The 20,889-nt window shown below is 39.3% G+C and overlaps 1 protein-coding gene across 1 annotated transcript in view; it reads left to right on the top strand.

The window, feature by feature from the left end:
* The window catches only part of LOC306822793 (metabotropic glutamate receptor 4-like), a 167,397-nt gene that overhangs the window by 82,353 nt on the left and 64,155 nt on the right, over nucleotides 1–20,889 (top strand). The window contains exon 3 of the mRNA XM_079342011.1: nucleotides 13,263–13,479. Coding sequence (XP_079198137.1) covers nucleotides 13,263–13,479 — 217 coding nt within the window. The remainder of the gene's footprint in view (nucleotides 1–13,262; nucleotides 13,480–20,889) is intronic.

Here is a 20,889-nt window from a genome sequence, read left to right as displayed (position 1 = left end):
ATATTCTGTATGTTGTAACAAGACACAGGGACGCGGTTGGTGTGAGTGATAAACCCTGAATCTGTTTTTATTTGTTGTAACAATACTGGATACTTTTTCCGTTTTATTTATTTGGCTTAAAAGAATAAGCAGTTGCCCCTTAAGAAAGATGGCAAGTTCTTAAATGAACGGCTTTGGTTGAGTCGGTCGTTTAACCGGAAGTTAGGTCGGTTCAGTTCCCCAACTCCTGCAACTACACGTCCGATGAGTCCTTGGGCAGGACACTTGACTCGGCTCCTTCGTCTGTGGCATATGAATGGGATAAGTTACAGTACATCTGATGGTCAGCCTCTTCCAGTGTATGAATGGATGTACAGTACGTAGGTGTGACTTGCATGTGGTTTAAAAGTGTTTGAGTCAGGAGACTTGAAAAGCACGATACAAGTTGAAATCCATCATCACCTTTTGAGAGTAGCTTATTTATTTATTTAGTTTGTTCATGTCTTATTGGACCTCTCTCACAGTAGCTGTTTTTATGCAGGAAAAGCAGAGGTGCTGATCAATAACATCAAAGCTGGTTCCATCCCATTTAGTTTGGTTAATCTCAGAGCCCTGGTTAAAAGCAGCATTTAAGTCACTTCGTGGCTTCCTCAGTCACTAAAAAGGACCAGAGCATCGTTAATGTTATTAGTTCCACCTTTCCTTCCGACAGGTCAAAAGCTGTGTTTGAAATAACTCACTATGATCCAGGATATAGTGTGTTTGTCATTTGTTCATGCTGTCTGAATGTGAAGTGAGAAATACAACACCCTGTATAACAGATTTAAAGTATCCTAAAATGGACCGTGAAAGTAGTTGGTCCTGTTTAGGTGTTTATGCCACTGAATGACAATTTTTGGTGGATTTAGTCTTGCTTAGATCTTTTCATATTCGTTTACACTTTTGAATTCGATGAATAAAATATAAGAAGACAAGAGCGCTCCTAGAAACCTTTCCCTAATGAAATCTTTAAAAATATGTTTTTCGAATCACTCTTTGAGCATTACTTTCTTAAAAAAATTGTTCTGGCACAAAATACATTTCCTCTTGTTTTTCTCACCATGAGTTTAGTGAAGTAGCCACTCGCTAACTTGACATGCTGCCTTATCAACTGGTGCAGCAATAGACTCGAGAGCGCCCATTAGATGACAGCTGCTTCCAGACATATAAATGGTCTGATTTCTTGAGTTTGAAATGCCTCAAATCATCTGTTTTAACTTGTATCTAAATGCAGTCTTAAGTTCCAGCCTCTGGCAATAAAGAAAATATTTCAAAGTTAGTAATCTGTTCTCTTAGAAACACACATTTGAAATGATAAATGTCTGCATGTGAGGAGACAGCAGAGGTGGCAGCTGGCTTTAGCGAACCAAACTGGTCAAACAGGTGTCTGTCCTAGTTGGCAGGGCCAGTGTAAATCTCTTCTGCTTTTTCCCTGCTCTGTTATTGTCCAGAAGTGTGTGTGTGTGTGTGTGTGTGTGTGTGATTGTGTGTGTGATGCAGTGCAGCCAGGACTCAATATATCCCCCTCAGAGGTTTGAATGACATGCTTTTCCTCACAGCGGCAGGAGACAGAAACACATCAGACTGTGATTGATGGTGTGAGGAGGCTTCCAATGATGGATCTGTAGGACTGGACCAGGAATGACTGAGCAGGCAAAAATGATGGTATAACTTTGGTTATACTGGAGATACTGTATTCTCACCCTTTTGGCTCTAGAAACGTGAATTCTCTACCCTGTTTTCTTTTCTAATACAAGTACAGATGCTGCTGTGGTATTTTGGAGAAAATGGGCCTCCTCAGGAACATTTTCTTTTTGGCTCACTAAAGCAGCAGAAAGCCCTCTTATGTGCCATCGATAGATTCAGTTATGTCTTCTATAAACTTCAGTAGCTGGAGTAAAAGGTCACTAGAGGTGCTGTCTTTGGTGCGCACACACTGAGGAGAGCAGAGAGATAGAGACCCAGATAGCAGCGAGTCGATTCCTCACATGCTTTATCATAAGGTCTCTAACAGATGGGGGTGCTAAGTTTAGCACAGACGAGAAGGGCTTCAAAGAACCTTGGAGCATCTTAGACATCCAAAGGGACCCATGTGACCGGGTTTGGACTTTCAGCGTGGACCCTCTCATTTTGCATTGTGAGTCTGGATTGATTTAGGAAAGCAGTATGGTCATAGCCATGTGGAGGGTGTTTTTCAAATATCTATATATATATATATATATATATATATATATATATATATATATATATATATATATATATATATATACAGTATATCAAATATGTCCTGATAAAAGGGCAAGTTAACAATGTTTGTCCATGTAATCCAGTAGGTGGAAAATCGAGGTGGTAGTTATTACTTTCGTCTCGATAACAACAGACAACTGGAGTCCTGTTGAGTGTGTGCTCGGGCTGGGTATTACCACAACCCCACCATACAATATGTATCACAATATAGAGGCTATGATACGATACATATGGTGATGTACATTGATTTTGAATAATGACTCCAATAAAATAAAAAAAATAGAAGAATCCCAGAGCTATGGTTGAGATGTTATAGTGACCTGCATCATAGCTCATCCCAGCTTTGCAGCCATAGGCCTATCGATAGTGTAACATATGTATTTGCAAGGAGCACATGACAATATATTGCTATATTGATTTTTTGAGCACAGCCGTAGTGTGTTACCCAGCTTATAGACCTAAATTCAGGTTCTACCCCCCTAACTCATCTTAGGAGAAGCTGTAAAGCTAAAGGATGGATGGATGGATGGATGGCATTTTAACAAGAGAACAAATGTAATCAAGTACTTCCACTTTTTTTTACAGCATTAACTGTTTTAAGAAAATGTGGCTTCCAAATGTCAACATATCATCATCATCATCATCATCATCTCATAATTATAATAGCTGATATTATGTGACTGTTGTGGTTTACATGTAAAACATTAAACACGCATTAGCCACACTTGTTGTGTTAGCTAAGTTATGTGGTTAGCAACACGTTACATGTTGTTGACGGGCAGTGGCGACTGCTATATGGTGGAATTTAGGTTTCAAGACATAACTGTTCTTACTCCTTCTATTCTGGCACCACAAAAAGACGACCCGTTGTTGCCTACCTTGTGGTGGCTGTTTGTGTTTCCCTCTACGGTAGCTTAGTTTAGCCTGCAGCTAATACTGTGACGTCAATGGGACGTTGGACCCCAAAAAGCTCTTAAATTGAGCTAGCAAAGTTTTATGACTCACATGACACTTAACATTTCCACTGATGCTGAAGTGAGACAATGTCTGCATGAATCAGCACACAGCCTGATTCAGTTTGTATGCCTCCTCACAGTTGGAGTCTGTTGACATTTCATTTTTTATTCAGCAGTCTTGAAAAATATCCCATGTATCCAGTACCAGGACCTTCTCTTTAAGTTTTAGATTTCTCTGTCATGCCCTACAGTTTATTCACATTTGAAATACTTCTGCTGTTTTCTTCTTTCCCCAGATTAAAGAGACCAAAATCCAAACCAGACTTCTTTCTATGGATTTGTTGCCAAATGTTTTGATTAGAGCTGTGTCCTTAGCAACTGTCTGTTCTTCATAGTGGGACTTGGGTTGGGACACTAGGTTCAATTCCCAGTTTGAACCCCAAATATGAATTTGGTCTGGTAGCTTTTTCATATCAAGGCTGTCTTTACTGATTAAGGTACAGTATATTATGGCAAAAGGGACAATTATTTTCCATGGATGTTTTTATTTGCAAGGTTGGCCCTGCATCTTTTGCCCTTATGGCAGCAGCTGAAGGAGGGAAACAGAGGTTGGCTCCATTCTTCAGAGAGTTTGCCACTTAAGCATTGGACTGCTTTGGTGTAAGGAAAGCTGAGTTTATTTGCAACCTTTGAATGCACTATCCTGCTTCACGAATCTGGCAACTTAATCATTTGGAAAACACAACAAACATCTGTGGTAGCAAGACATTTGTGGATTGTCTCCAAAAAGACAAATACAAAAACAGTAACTGTGAGAATTATCCCACGTTTTGTGTTCGCAGGCTGTGTTTACCGTTTTATAAACAATCTCAGTTAACTCTGCTTGTATTTGTCATCAATTTCCAACACTGACATTGTTTCAAACTGTCATGCAAATCTGAGCATACAAAGCAGAAGTGTGACACAAAAATCAACATGTGGATTAAAAAACTACTACTACTACAAAAAAAAAACATACTACAAACACACCCTCAATGTACAGGTTAGCGTAACAGTGAAGCTGCTAACATGTGACAACATTTTTCATGTTTTGAACCCATGCTTTTGTAATAAGAGGGATCATCTGAAGAATTTGTTATTTTCTTATCTAATTTATATAACTAAATATATTTGACTAATCAAAGTTCTGTACATTTCTGCTATGAGTATTTCAAAACAAAGCCCTTTTTTTGTTCTTGTTGGAGGACAAACATCTTGAAGTGTCCCATCTTTAACGGTCACATCACCGCTAACTTCAACTCAGTTCATAAATCCTGTTTGAACTGGAAGTAACTCACTTCAGTGAAGCTGTAGTAGGCAGTCAGGGAGCCTTTGGTTCCCTGAAGTGATCTGCATGATTGAAGCAGGATGATGTCAGTCTCTGCGGAAGACAAAGTAGGAAGAGCTCAGCTTATTGGCTTTGCCTTCTCCTCTCAATTCAGTCGAATGTCAAAATATTAAAGGTCAAATCTGAGAGATGGAAATATTATGAAAAGGTCTAGAGATGTTATCCCTTGCCTCTCGGGGCTGAACATTTGACAGAGGACAGTGTGGCTGCGTTACGTGGCTGCATGTGACTGCACTCTCAAACCAGGCAGTTGGTTTTGGCTTAAACTCAACATAAGAATTCTGTGCGTCAGAATAAAAAGATGCAGCCCTAGAGGGCAGAAGAAATGAGGCACTGCCTTATTGAAAGTCCAAGAAAATAATTGAGATAATGAATTAATTTCCTGTCACTTTTCTTAACAATGAATTAGTCTGAATCCCTGCCAAATGCCCCCCTTTGTTTTCTTTGCGAGCTTGTTTATTCCCTGAGCTGTGAGATTTTGTTTCGTTACATCATTATGTAGGAATTGGTTTTCTATTCAAGAGGCTCAGCTATTTGCTGCTTCTCTTACCCTGACAGTAACAAAGTGAAACTTTAATCTCTCCTCAGTGTCAACAGCAGCTGATAGCAATTAAGGAGAAACGGTGAACACTGAAGTGGTGTGTTTGACTCAAAGAGATCACCACATTCCTCTCTACCAAATGTAAACTACTTCTCTTGATGGTGGCAGAACTAAATTTTCTTACGTGGCCTAAATGAATTGAGGAGTTAGGAAAAAGGAAATTATAATGAATGTTTGAGCAGATGTTGAGATTGCATAAAAACAAATATTATATTTACTGTTGTTTTTATTGCAGATTCCAAGTGGCCATAATACAGTAACACAACATGAAATAGTTGTGATTTCAGTGTGTTTAATCTTCATTCAGCTGAAGCAGCAATCTGCAGGCACTGTTTCTCCCCCTAAATATAGTGTGTGTAGCTCCATTTTGCCCACTGACACTTAGGTATAATGCAGTCCTTTCTGTACTGAAGCCAACATATAGAGCTCCTGCTGCGTGAGAGCAAGGAACATTTTTCACGGCGAGATCTGATGTTCTGTGGCTCTCCAACATGTAGCGAACAATGCCAAACCGCTCTGTTCAGGGAGTGTAAAAAACAAACCTTGAACTCTTTTGACTTTGAGCTTGCCAGATGTTTTAGTGTATGATTATCACAGCTGTTCGTTTTAACATTTAGACTTGTCTGTAGACAGCAGACAGGGCTGCTCAGCGCTGCTGATTATAGAGAAATTGCTTTCAACTTAAAGGTCCACTATGTAAGATATCTCCTGAATTAAATCATACTATTACCTTTCTACATCATCAGACATTAAAGAAACATGCTATGAAGCAGGTCGGGCTTCAATGCAGCATCTGCTTCGGAGTTTATATTCTGGTGCTGAATGGTCTGCTTTTGTTTTGACAAGAGAAGTAGATTTGGAATTGATTTTGATGTCAAAGCAAGCGGCAACTTTGGATGTTAAAATTTTGTTATTATTTTTTTATTTTTTGAATTTTATTTTGACAAAAAACAACACCACCACCCAAACAGAACAAAACAAGCAAACAATATGACGGATAGACCAAACAGAACAAAGCAAACAACATGAAACAAATAAAATTAATTATTTGGATCCCTTCAGTATGTATAAATTTAAAAAAAACAAAAAAAACATTTTCAGTCCCAGTACATTTCACAAATCTGCATGACCTGCTGAACTTGCCCCCAGCAAAGCTGGCTCCACCTACACACACACACACACACAAAAAAAAACATCAGCCCCCTTGTCATCCACTACCACGCCCTCGGTCACAGGTCCCCCCTCTCCTTCTGTAGCTAGATGTGTTCGGACCCTCCCACCTGGCATTGATCTTTGAATGTTATTTTGTTTGTATCCTATTATCCATCATTCATGTTGAAAAATTACCTCAAGTCTCCACTTGAGGTAATTGTAAAAGACACGGAAGCCATTCAAAAAAGTGCAGTTTGAAGCATAAATATACATGTGTAGAGCTTAGTTCAGGAATGTGTTTTGATCTGAATATCTTCTTTCTTGATCAGCATACACATTACAGAGAAAATAAAAAAAAAGAAACACTCATCTGTTTTGAGTTTATGAAGGATAAGCGTTATTGTTATTGACAGGCGTGGTTGGTCTGACTGACATTCAGGTGTAGTTGTTCGCCTGGAAGATGATGGAAAGCTAATTTGGGACAGCATGTCCAATATGGTGATCGCTACAGATGGACTTCAAAAGCCTACTTCAGGAACCAGTGTTTATGCAGTCATTAGTTCATAAGTTCAGTAAAAACCTGAAGTCGTCTAGGACACCAGCCTGGCTCTAGCTCATGTATATGAAAGCACTCTTCTGTGTTAAATGAGATTGCAAGGTATAAGCTATGTTTACTCATCCACGTTTCCCATATGCATCCCATTGAAGCAGATGCTCTGCGTTTCGACGGCGCGGCAGGTTGCAAGGATCTGTCAGGTGTCTGAAAATTAAAGATGCAAATATAGTCATCTATTTTGCATGCCAGCAAGGTTTACACAGAAAACACTGCACCCAAAACCTTGAGTCCCAACATAATCATCATAAAATTGCTCCTTATCTCAACAGGAAACAACATTTGGTATGAATGTGGCGCCAGACAGTCTCTAAAAGGTATTAAATGATGCTGTAAAACATAAGGGGATGCAACACAATAATTCCATGCCACATTATAACTTTTCAACAGGATGTCTAACCAGAGATGCTTATTTTAGGACCACACAAAATGTACCCACATGTCTTGTTTTAGCAGGGAAGCTTAGATACGATTTTAAAAGTGAGCTATTAAATCATTGAGGTTGTCAGGACAGACTTTAAACCACACACCCAAATATATTCATGCTTCTCAACAGAGAGGAGGCAGCTTCATTTTAAAGTTGGAAACAGGCTTCTAAAGGTAGTTGATTTTTCCCCCACTGCATTCACAAAGGGAGGTTGTTTGAGATCTTGTAATATTCTTGTCATATGCTTTTAGCAAACTGGAATGTGTCAGTCGCAGAAAAAGTGTTACAGAAATCTGCCTATTCATCCCAAGACTGTATCTGTTAGTAGTCACAATAATAACACAACGTTTCACTCTGCTGGGTCCTCAGCAGAGAACATGTGAGGTGTCAAAGCGGAGAACGTCACGTGAAAGCTCGGGGAACTTTTAGCTATGACTTTTTATTTGACTGAAGACCAATTTTAAAATGACGACTTATTGGATATTTAATGAGCGAGGTAAATGAGAACATGCTCTAAATGTCACTCCATGTATTGTGTTATGCTCATTTAATATTTCCCTCATTTTCAGAAAGCCACCCTGCCAGGTTTCTCTCCATATATCATCTGAAGAAACAGTTTGTTGCACTGCAGGTCCATGTGGCTAGTTTGCTGTGGTGTTAGTCTGTCCTCTGTCTCTGTTTGATTGAGAACAATAGCTGTAATTACAGGTACACAGAACACTTTCCAGAGCTTTAAAGGCACAGTATGTAAATTCAGATGCAAGGGGAATCAGATGATGTTGCGGTTGGCTGAGAATCATGGGAGTTGTTTCTGCTACACCACCCCTCTGCTCCATCCCCGCCCCTCATGAAAACAAACTCTGAGTTGACCAAAGTCAAGACAAATGGGCGAAACAGACCTGAGGGAAGTATACGTTACCCGCCCATGTATAGATGTATAATTTACATGGCATTTTCATATCAGTAGCACATACAGCAACAGTACGATCGTACTGACTTGACCAGATGTTTTAGTGTAGCGGTTTTTGATGTAACATCCAATGTTTCCATGGCAACAATAAAGATGCCCTGTCTGTCATGGCAACTGCCACACATCCGATATAACTGATACATGACTGACTTATCTGGCTTTGATAACTGTTGGACATATATGAGGTAATGTATACATATATAACATGGGTTTAGTCTTTTTTAAATTCATTTTAATATTTTAATGTAAACATTGTGACACAATTATGTATAGTATGCAATTAACAAGGATGCCATGGGGTGGTGGAAACAGTATTTTTTTCTTGAGAGGCTTTTTTTAAATTGTCACTCCTTGAATTAACTAACTTCATTTTTATGCTCTCTTAATCATGACTTTAAGTTTTTTCCAGGCTGAAGCTCGCTCAGGGAATCACCTAAAGGTCTTTGTACTTGGAAGTGAAATACCTCAGCGACTCAGGCCTCTTACCTGTCTTTATGAATTCATTTCAAACCAGGCATGAGTTGGTTGGACAACAATGGAAAAGGCAGTGGTGGAGAAGATGAAAACAACAGAAATAAAACCCTTTAAAAAAAACAAACAAAAACAAAGAAGGGAAACATTTTCTCTTTTAGCAAGATTATTGTTATGTCATGCCCCCCTTTGAGGAGGAACATCATTTCAGGGCCAAATTTAACTGCATTAAAAGACCATCAAGATCACTTACATTCTTTTCACCATAGTGTGTGTGCATGTAGGTGTGTGTGTGTGTGTGTGTGTGTGTGTGTGTGTGTGTAAGTAAAACATATCATTGAATCTATCTCACTCACCATATCTTACTAATCACGTTCAAACTGGCAGAGATGTTTTCCTTCATATTTACTGTACTGTACATGGCATTCACTTCTCCAGTAACGTGATAATGAAATGTTGCACGTGGCAAAGAGATATCTAGGTTAGAAAACAGGGCTGTTTTTCATTAGTATGTTCCACTGATTGCTGCTTCTCGTCATTTTGTTCATACACAAGGGCAGATAGTTATCAAAAAGGCACCCTGTGTATCATTACTAGGAAACACCTCTGCCTTCTGTTTGGTGAATCACAGTGTGCCAGAGGGATGAAAAAAAATCCATTTACACGAGCAACGTTTGCTTTTCAAAAAAAACTGACACAGTGCAATCCCTGAAAACAGTCCCCTGTGTTGTGAAGCACGACTACCATCAGAAAATGTGAAATCATGGTCACTCAAGAAAAGCTTTGTGCTTCAGCTGACCCATTTATTTTTCTATTTACGTTTCTTATGTAATGTTTTTTTTTTTCTTTCAGCAGCACACACATCAGTACAATCTTTAGAGCAGTGAGAAGAACAGAAGATGCCTGCCATGATGCAAGTTATTGCAATTATAACGCTTTTTCTATACTAAAAGTTACAGTGTGTCTTATTCGGAGAATACAATGTAAATAAATACATTGGTTTATTTGTTTCTAAAAAATCACAAGGGGCTACAGCTAAGCAAGCACAATCTATAGAGTTTGAAACATTCTTTGCTCAGACGTTAGGAGATATATTAATGTTTAGTGAGTGACCTGTGCTCATGAGTGTGACACGCATCATCTGAGCCTGTGAAGTGGTCAGTCTGCTGTAGCAGGGAGCACAGAGCCTTGGGGGTAAAAGGCTCAGTGGGGGTGCTGGATCAGTAGCTATATTTTCAGTCTTAAAAGGAAGGCAGCTTGCAGGATGCCGTCAGACCTCTTGTAAAGAGGGTTACGATGAGGTAGGATTTTTCCTCAGCCAAGGGAAAAAAAAATGGTTAACAACCATTGCAAAGTTTAAGTCACGTATGTAAATATCACAAAATAAGCTAGAAACTTTGGGGAATTCATGGACTTTAACCAAAGCCTTCATTGACTGAATCCCCGTGACATTCAAAACACCATCATTCGGGGGTTAAAAAAAAAAAAAAAAAGTGGAAACCATCAACCTCCGGTGTTGAAAATTGAAACCAATGCTGAACTGAAAAGAACTGCAGATCCTTCAGGGTCCCCTTAGGGCTGACAGCGAAAGGCAAATAACTCCCCATTAGGTTCCATTTTAGATCAAATAGGGATTTTATATGGATTGTTGGGCTTCATAATGCCAATTCAGAAACCAAAGGATGTCATCACTGTGAATACTTGTTAAACACACACTATGGTTATAAAGTAAAACTGGTTTGTTTCTATTGCCAATGGTTCGCTGTAACCATGAGATTTGTGATTATTACGCCTAATATATCAGCACCCACATCATTTAATCCGACCGTCCGTCCATGCATCAGTTTTACACTCTGGCATCATAGTATCTTTAAAAAACCCTTTGCCAGCTATTAATACAATACTTTTTTGAGTAGAATCCTCTGAATGCCTGAAGGGACTTTTTGTAAAGGATAAACTGATTGGATTTTGATAGTCAGAGTTCAAGGCCAATGTAAAACAATCTCAGTACCAGTTCTGTATGCGGTATTGAAGGGATGACAAATTTGTGGTGAATTATTTAATACTCTCCTCTGTACCTGATTTACTCCTTTTGTTGTACTATCCTGAAGAGTGTTTAAGTCGCATACTGTGCAGAAAAGCAAAAAGATGGAGACCTTCCCTGTTATTGTGCCCCACTTTCAAGTGTTGGCTGTGCTAGCTCCCTTTTTAATGAAGGCCTCCTTTTGGCTGTTGTTGAGTTTTAAGATGAAAAGTCTTCCTTGACATTTTTTGAATACACAAATATATTGTCCAGGTCACAGTCAATCTGCCAGCGTCTAGGAAACACTGATGAATAAACACTGCAAATGGATTTTAAGCGTCGGAGCAACATGGCAATATTTCTATTTTATATCCCGTCTCTCCTTTAGCTTTTATCTTTGATGAAACCAAATCTCTCCGGAGGCAAAAGTCACTGCTGCTTAGAACTTAAACATAAGCCTTCAGTGCTCCTTTAAACACTTTTCATGTTATAAATATCCTATAAAGTTCTTTCAATTGCTTTTTGGTTTTCTATAAATAAACTCGTCCATGTCTTGGACTTTTCAAACATAAACTTCACTCACCTAATGACCTGCTGTGTGACACTATAAAACCCCACACAGTACTGAGAAGAAGATAATCGCCTTTCCACTACTCTTACAGTATGGTTTTTTGAACATTTACATAAACAGAACCCTTCTCTCTTAATAGAGCTGAGGAGAAATATGCACACATAATTATCAATAACTATCACTAGGTAACTGCAATTTCAGACATTTATTGGAATTTCTTTCATCTATGAATATCATTGGATAGACAGCGTCCCATGTTTAACAAAAAGTAACTATTTCCCTTTTCGCCTGTTTGCTTGGACTTGAGTACAAAGTTGTCCCCAGTGGATCAACTAGCTTTGTCTGATCCAGATTCAGCTGCTCGAGTCCTCATTAAGACCAACAGAGTGGCCTTAAAATAGGTCAAATGGGCTGCAAAGCGCTGGATGTTTGAGTACAAGACTACATCACTGAGGTGCCACTTCATTACGACCGTACAGACCTTTCAGATGATCTGGGACAAGTCTGATTAATGTCCCTATAGCGGTGAAAGAAACACAGAGTAGCAGCATTCACATTTCTACACTGTGTAACTGGAACAAACTTGTGGCGCTGAAACTTTGTTTTAAATCAGAACTTCTCTCGTCGCCAACGCCTTTTATCAAATAAAATGTTAGACAAGTGTCGTCCAGTCAACTGACATTGCACAGCAACTTCTATAAGTTTGTATTTTTCTGTTTTTGGTTGACTTATCTAATTTGTGTCATATTCTATACACCTGTCGTTATTAGTTTTTTATTGTTTTATTAGGGCCCAAAAACTAAACTGGGCCAGAGCCCTTAGCTTGTTTCTGACTGATGATACCCTGGTGTTCAAAAAAATTACTGTATTAGAGAGAGAGAGAGAGAGAGAGAGAGAGAGAGAAGAGAGAGAGAGAGACAAGAGAGAGAGAGAGAGACACAAGAGAGAGGAGGAGAGTGAGAAATCGCTGACCATTCGCTCCCATACCCCCCCGTAAGGCTCTTCCGAAATGCTCCGAAAAAGCCCCTTGCATAAACACCACCCAGCCACTTTCCCCTGAATAGATGAAGTTTGGTACAAATACTGGGCATCCTGAGGCTTATAAAAAAAGTCTCTTGACAGTGATGAAATCCTAACAGAAGCAAATCGGTGCGCAGTTTATAAAACCATGATCACAGTTTGACACTTGGATTTACAAACTACGCATTAAGTAGCTTTTTAGGTGAAATGCCACACAACCAGAAGTTAAAAAGTTTCACTTATCCAGCAGGTGAGCCAGCCAGCTTCCTGTGGGGAGGCTTGTTATCAAGATGCTGCAAAACTAATGGTGAGCAGCCAGAGAGAGAAAAAGAAAGGATAGCTCACTGTGCATACGTCCCTCTGATAAAAGCACCGATTAAGATGCAATGCTTATGTCAAAGCTAAAGCTTCCAATGGTTTGTTGCAGTATTCTTCTGCAGCCCCTGTGTGTGCATGTAATCTTTACTGTCCATTCTGTGGGAAACACTGAGTGAGGTTTTTTTTTGTTGTTGTCATTTTCAGGGGTTCTTCTCGGATTAACTCTCCTCTGGGCATTTAGCCTTTCGACTTTGGGTTTGGTTCAGAGGGTGTAGTGTTTGTCTTTTATCTTGTCTTTTATCTCTTCAATTAAAAACACCTTGGAATGTCTTATTGTTGATTGGTGCGACACAAACAAATATGCCTTGCCTTTCCTCTTCATTTATATATAGTATTTTCTCTTTATGCTATTCCTCACTCCTTTCTCATAACAGTTTTCCCTAAACGCCACCTCCAGTTTATAACGATCCATTTTGTGTTCTGTGCAGATACCCCAGGTGAGCTACGCCTCCACAGCTCCAGAGCTCAGTGACAACACCCGCTACGACTTCTTCTCCCGTGTGGTGCCCCCAGACACTTACCAGGCCCAGGCCATGGTGGACATCGTCAAGTCCATGCGTTGGAACTACGTGTCCACAGTGGCCTCAGAGGGGAACTACGGAGAAAGTGGAGTGGATGCCTTCATTCAGAGGTCTCGGGAGGACGGTGAGTAAACTTGGCCTCACATAGCATCGCTGCCCGTCTGGATTTGGGCGTGGGAAGGAATGATCACTTTCTGTACTTTGGAAAAAGGCTGAACCTTGGAGATATGCAATCAAGAAATTAATTAGTGAAAAATCAAGTGCTAGATTTGATTCTGCAGCATGCAAACACCAGGAGTCTATTAGAAATTTCAATATGTACAAACAAACGAACATTGAGAAGCCATAATAATGACAATGGCTCTTGATTGAACATTCGACACAAAGAGCCACAGCAGCCTGAGGCAACTTGAGTAATAAAGTTTCTTCTCTGGCTCTGCAGTGAAAGCTGCTCACCAGCAGCAGAAACAGACCCCTGCCTATGTCCCCACTATATATCAATACTGCCACACTGCTGCTAGATACCGACACCAGCTGTTTAAAATTTAAACCACATGAAAAAGTCATGGTTAAAAAAAGAATGTACGTTTCAAGAGTCATCTGCCAATGCATACGTTGGACGAGATAGATAGCTATATCGATAAGCTGAAGACACAACATCAAAGAAAGAAACACAAAAGTCCTCCATTAACTGCTATATCTGCCAGACGACGATGCTTACTCCTCCACCTCTTTTTTTCACTCCTATAGACGGCTAATTCCTCTTGGCAGGCTCTGTGGTTGGAAGTCTGAGAGGCGCAATGCATTGTGGGGCGGTTTAGTAAGACTGGTGTAATCCATTTCATACTTCAAATTCTGGACTATCTAGTACACATCTGAGTATTTCTCGCATATCATGATTACAGCTCATACTGATGAGTAGTATGATGTATGCAGTTCGTAAGTAAATGTACCATAATAATTGAGAATATTACAATTGTATCATCAAAATATTTGCAATATTTTGCTAAGTTCACATGTTGATAAAAATAAAAAAAAATTCCAATACAAATACATTTGTAGTGCTGTGGAAATGTGCTTTAATTATTAAATCTGCAATTGACATTATTTAGTTTTTTACAATGTTTGCAAAAGAATTCTGACAAACGTTTTGTTTTACTTTCCGTCTTGAGCCTAAAATTAATCCATGGATCTGACACAATTCTGTCTTATTTTGAAAATTAATTTGGGTGCTTAAAGAAGCATTTTGTGAAAGAGAGAAAAAAAAGAAGGCTCTATTTTGTGTGACACATTTTTTGCCACTGATATTTGTTGATTGAGATTTTTCATTTGGCCTGCAGAAGGAGTGTTTGGATCTTCTTCCCTCTGTGTTTAGTCCTTTCCAAAAAGATTACTCTGCTGAAGGAGGTTGAGTGTTTTGGTTGGCTAAGTGCGTGTGTAATTATAAGGAAGAGACTTTAAGGTGCTCCGGTCATGTCTCCTGCTTTGCACTGTGCCTAGACAGAATGAGACCACCTTGGCTGTGGTTTCTCATTAATTATGCCTGTCACTCTCTGAACACTTAATCGGCTGGGCACCAGTCAGCTGCAGCTGAGGGATGGAAAATAAGTAGTGCTGGGTGAAACATGCTAGGAATTTTATCTAGTTTGACAAATCAGAAATTAAGAGTTCAGATTGGCTGATTCAATCGAATCAATTACCTGAGATCATTGTGGCGGACGGTCCACTGTTGTTTCTGTTTTTTCATTAAGTAATCAGGATGTTGTAACTAATGTCCATTATGTAGAATCCTAATGATGTTAAGATTGTCTGTTTATGGCTTCTTCAGAAGCTGTTCAACGTTTTTCAATCCAACCGGCTCAGCTCCTGTCACATCAACAGGCAGAAGCAGAGACGCAATGGCATTGATGGTGGCGGACACACATTTGTCACCACATTGGTTTAGTTTTTAAACCACGTAGATACACTGAGACTAGTAAAAAAAAATAAAAAATCTTAGACTTGTATGTACTATACAATATCTATAACGTTACCATAATTCACATATTGGAAGGAAATGTGTTGTGAATTTTTCACCTCCATAATCCCAGAATGTTCAATATATATTGTTTGAGTTTGATTTTCCTAGTTCCTAATGAACCACGTTTATTTTATTCTCTTCAGTAGGAAGACAATGAGTGAAAGAAGAGGAAGATTCTTTATTGGTAGTAAAAGGGCTTATTGAGTATGAATTGTTAAACATCTCCTCGCTGCTCTTCTTTATGTGTCAAACTGAATACATATTCTAGACAGACATTTGATTGCTAAACCATCGACACCTTACTCATGGTGTTTTCAATTGATTGATAAAGTCATTAACTGAACTTTTTGAAGTAGATAATCACTAGTTTCTGTTGCTTCTGTCACATCTTCTAACCTGTTGGTGAGTCGCTTGTATTTCTTTGTAGCACAATATGACATTTATATAATTATTTATCACACGCTGACGGTCCACAAGTGGTTTTATAATAGTTTTCCCCCCTCTAGTATCTCTGTACAGTATGTTTTCCATTTCAGTAGCAGTATACGAGTCCAACTATTTTCATACACCTAAATGTAAACGTGGTTTGTTCCAGCTCTAACTGGATAAGCATCTTTCCAATCAACATGAATCAAATTAAATAAAAGTAACTGGCTCTGGAAAAAGAACAGATATCAGTTATTACTAATTGTTCCTGCCAAGTTATTAGCATTTAGTTTGATCTCTTAATTGAAATGCTCTCCAGAGTGTACTCTTACATTATTAAGACAGCAATCCCATGGCATCAAAACAATGTTATGCTGATATATGATGTTGCAAATAAAATGGTAATTCACTCTTGCCCTTTCTCATTTTACTCTGCCAGAGAGCATTGTTTTGAGATTAATATGAAAAAAAAAAAAAAAAAGCTGAAAAGGCGAAAAATCTGAGTCAGTTCCCACAGCAACAACCCTGGCAGAAAAGCACAAACCTGCTTGGAGTTTCACCAGCACAGCTTCTCTCTCTCTCGCTCTCTCTCTCTCTCTCTCTCTCTCTCGCTCCCCCCCTTCCTTGAGAGAGCGTGGAAATATAACTGAGAACAATGTGGATAGAAAAGCTGATGATGAAAGGTAAATATGAATTCCAGGAGGGTTTTTTGATCTCTCTTTTTGTAGCTCTTTTCCCTGGCACACAGTGTGTAGACCTAGGATTCTGGGGGCCCTCAGTGTTCCCCTTCTCTGTTTTATTTGTCAGCAGCTATTCATCTCCCACACAGTGACCCAGGATGTGACCCCTCCTAAAGGCAGAGATATAAGAGCAAATGTAGGATACCCAGAGATGGAAACATTTTGCTCTCGAGGAAAAACTTCAGGAAACAACATGTGACGATGTGCGAGTCTCTGTTCTGAGTTTATTTTGAGGTTAACTCAGAGCCAATCCCATTGAGGAATAAGACATTTATACAAACACATACAAAAATAATAAAAGATTGACTAAATCTATGTGATATATATTTTGTTGTTACCTCATATATTTCCAACAGCCATTAAGCCAGAGAAATCTGTGATTTTCTAGTTGTAAAGATTGTGTATTTTCGCTGCGGCCGCCATGACAGCAGGAATGTTTACCCCTGCCTTCTCAGGTCTGGTTTGCCTGTTTGACTTCCCTACGGTGTAAATGCAGAGTTCGATTTCACTAGCAGAGAGAACTCCCATGATTTCCCATTAACCTCGATGTCATCTTTCGTTATTGTAGAATTGATTGAGAGCCCCCGGGTGGCAGAATTTACACATTGTATTTTAATGCTGTATTTAGTTTACATGCTTTGTCATAATGTTGGACCTTTTTTTTTTGGACATTTTCTTTAGTTTCAGATTTACCTTCCACAATCTTAACAAAATCTGCACAAAAATTCTGAATTCATAGTCACAGTCAGCCACCAAGTTGCTTGTCCTGTTAGTCCCCTCACCTTGACTGGTGACTTATTTTCTTTAATTAAGAAGTCCTTTTAATCAAACCAGCACTTCCTCATTTGCGGTCGTGATGGATGGGTAAAAATCTATATATAGACTTTAATGCTGTAAAATACACTCTCTCTCAGCATTTTATTCTGGTTTATTGATCAAACTACACTGTAGGACACAGTAAATGATAAAAGGTGCATCTTTAATTCCAAACTTTTGTGGTTTATTTAAGTCAGCCTATTTATAAGTGCAAGGAGTGATTTTTAAACCTCACGTCAAATCTTGCTTCTCAAGTTTCTATTGAGACTAACAATGGTGAGTACATAGAAAAGGTCTCTGCCAAGAAATCCCTCTTCCTTATTTGATCAAATAGAAATCCCTGAAAAATATCCATGGCCTCCAGGTGTATAAAAAAAAGATCTAATGATAGATGAGAGAGTTTGAGATTTATCTTACTGTAATATTCTTCAGTTAAGAAATCTGCGTAAAAGGCAGGCTGAGTCTCTGTCAGAAGAAGTGCTTACGGTATATCACCAAATAATTTAGAAGGGACATCCGAAGTAATGTGCTCCTGGATGATATGCACACAGGATGCTTTATTTCTCTGATTTCAAAGAGTCTATAATCTGGAAGCCACACACAAGGTCTGAAATGGAAACTTCATTATGGTCATCTTGGGTCTAATTCACGGTCCATTGCTGCTTACTACTTTGGTATTTATGAATATAAGATTTGTTTTGAGTGCAGCCTTTAGGAAACCAAATACAAGACAGAGTGGACAGTTAAATGTGAACTGAAGAAGCCCAGAGAGTCCTACTCTCGACTACAGACAGCCCTTCTCTCTGCAGAGATGTTGATTACTGTGGAGCAAGCCCCAATAGATAGTCATTAATCAAGTTAATGAAACACAATGTCAATAAGGACCCTAACAAGATTCCCTTGCAAAATGATGGCCTGCTTGACATCAACATGAGAAAGGCTGCTAATGGAGTAACTGCAGTCCCTGTCTGACCAGCAGGATTACAAGCATTAGCTGTAGAGTTTAGATTAATAAAAGCATGTGGGAAATGTTTGATAAAATAAAAAATAAAAGGGGAACACAAACAACTCTGCATTGCTCCTGGTGATTCATTTGTAGTTAAAGAGAGCACAGAAAGTAAGATATGAACCGTGACAGAGGAAGGTTGATGTTAATTAAAAATGTTCAGCTGAATCGTACAAAGAAAGCATTTTCAGGGTACATCAGAAGTAGTTTTTTTTAAATAATTCATGAAAAGAATTAGTCTTGCGGTTTACACAATTCTTTCTTTTATGTATCAAATTCTAGGGAAAGACCAAAACCAGTAATGTGTACCTCCATCTGTTGCTCTCAACTCTGATCCCATATGTTCCCACTGAAGGCATAAATCTTCAAAGACAGCCCACAAAAGTATACTCTGACTTTCTAAAAGGCTTATTAATCTCCTTAAAAACCTTGCAACTGTAGTATTTAGGTAAGCGAGATAGCTCGTGTTTTGTCTGGGGCTATTTCAACGACGGATTCCCCCGTTTCAAGAGCTCTGGTGAGGCTGTAAGTGTGCTAAACTTAAAATAAACTAGAGTTCTTTTCTGCATCATATTAAAAAAAAGAAACACCCTTCAAAGGCAAAACTTCGTCACACAGAATCTTATTTTTACTTGCATGAATTTTCTTTCCACACATTTTGTAGTGAGAGCTGTTAAAACTGAGAATGTCATTTCACAAATAAAGAAGCAGAATTTGTTCAACCGGTCTGAAGACATGGCTCATTGATGTGTGTTTCATCCTCCAGCAAATGAGCTTTGCAGCAGGGAAAATCAGACATTCCCAGCCTTAGCCACAACCAGAGGCGCTGCTTGCCAACAGGCAAGGCAGGCAACTGCTTGGGGCCCCAGGCCAGGCCAGTAGGGGGCCGCCCAACGGCTGACAAACTTCAAACCACAGCATTGCCTCAAAATGTACATATTTTGCAAAATCAGTAGGACACTCCCTAATGGGGCCCCAACTGACAGCACTTACTGTCAGTGCCCTGTTAAGTGTAACAAACAAATTATTGCTGTTAAAATAATAATGAATGAATGCTGATTAGAGGGGCCCCAATGAACGTTTGCCTAGGGCCCCAACAAACCCCAGAAGCGCGCCTGGCCACAACAGCTACAAGCCACAGCAAGTGAGAGCGATTCACATGTTCGATTTTGACATTGACAACTTTACCAGGGATATTCTTTAAACATAGCTCCATGACTTGTAAGGTTAATTCATGCAGGATGTGGTGATTTCATTAAGGAGACACGTCTCCACCCAGAGCGACAGGGAGACGTTTGAACATCTGTATTCTAAATGACCACAGTCACCCGGGGAGGAGATCACAGCACTCTCAACGATGTTCCTGCTTCTTTCCATATGGCCTTTTAATCTCCAGCTCATAAGCATGTGAGGCGTGTCAGGCAGTTGTGTCTTTATTTATTATTTGACACCACACAAATGACCCCTGAGTGCCTTAGATATGTCCTGTTGCAATTTGTTTAAACGCTTCCTTGTCATTGCTTAATTGGGCAAGGCGAATGGCTGAATAATCATTGCTCATCTTCACTCTCTCTCTTTCACTCAGGGGCTTCCTGTCAGTGACATAATGGTAATGTGTGTCTCTTAATGCAGAGATATAGTCAGCCAATTTTCTTAAGCAAGTATAACAGCTTGAACTCTGGTCACATCTTGTCCTTTACATTTTTATTTGGACAGCAAATCACAATTTGCCTTTCAAATTGGGTACAAGATATAAAGAAAAAATCAAGTCCAAAAACCTTTAAGGTAACAGCAACAAATGTATTGTGATGGTACATTGACATATTATAGAAAGAACGGCCGCCTTTTTTTTAATCTGCACTCCATCCTAGGAATGTAGTGCATGTTCTTGCGCAATGTAACTTTAACTGAAGGGAGCTAAAACCTCAAGAGGCATCCAACACCTCAAAACGATTTCTAGCTGAAAGCACCAAAGCTAAATGACTTTTGTTGGCAAATTTGAGCTAAATTCACGAGATCTCAGAATATTAAAGCTGATTGGAAAATGCACAACATTTTGAAAAGAGAGAAATGTCGCTGTTTTGACTAGATAGTGTGTAAAGTATGGAATGGCCCCCGCTTAGAGTGATGTGCATGTAGGTTTGTGACTATGTGCACATCTTTTCTTGAAGTGCCATGGAGTTGTCATATCCTGCTAGATCTGGAGCACCTGAACCCATCGTTCCTCCCAGGATATAAAAACCCAGCTTCCCATGCCTCACTTGCTCTCTTCCTTAGCCTGACTGACGTTTGCACATATGTTGCTCTGGTCCTTGATGTTAGTGCACTCTTGAGGTACGCGGTCGTAGATACATGAAAGCTTCATCGTCTTGAGATGACCAACGGTTGGCGTTTGTATTGTGCTAATGTATTCTGCTTTTGTTGCCCTTCCTGCAAACTGTTTTCATGCGCACATTTAGTAAACTTTCTGAAAGCAAATACACGATATTTGAGCCCTTAATAGCTCTGAAGAGGAGATACGCTCAG

This window comes from Symphodus melops (genome assembly GCF_947650265.1).
Source record: "Symphodus melops genome assembly, chromosome: 4".
Classification (NCBI taxonomy): Eukaryota; Metazoa; Chordata; class Actinopteri; order Labriformes; family Labridae; genus Symphodus; species Symphodus melops.
Note: the sequence above shows the minus strand (reverse complement) of the source record. Positions and strands in the feature narration are given on the sequence as shown.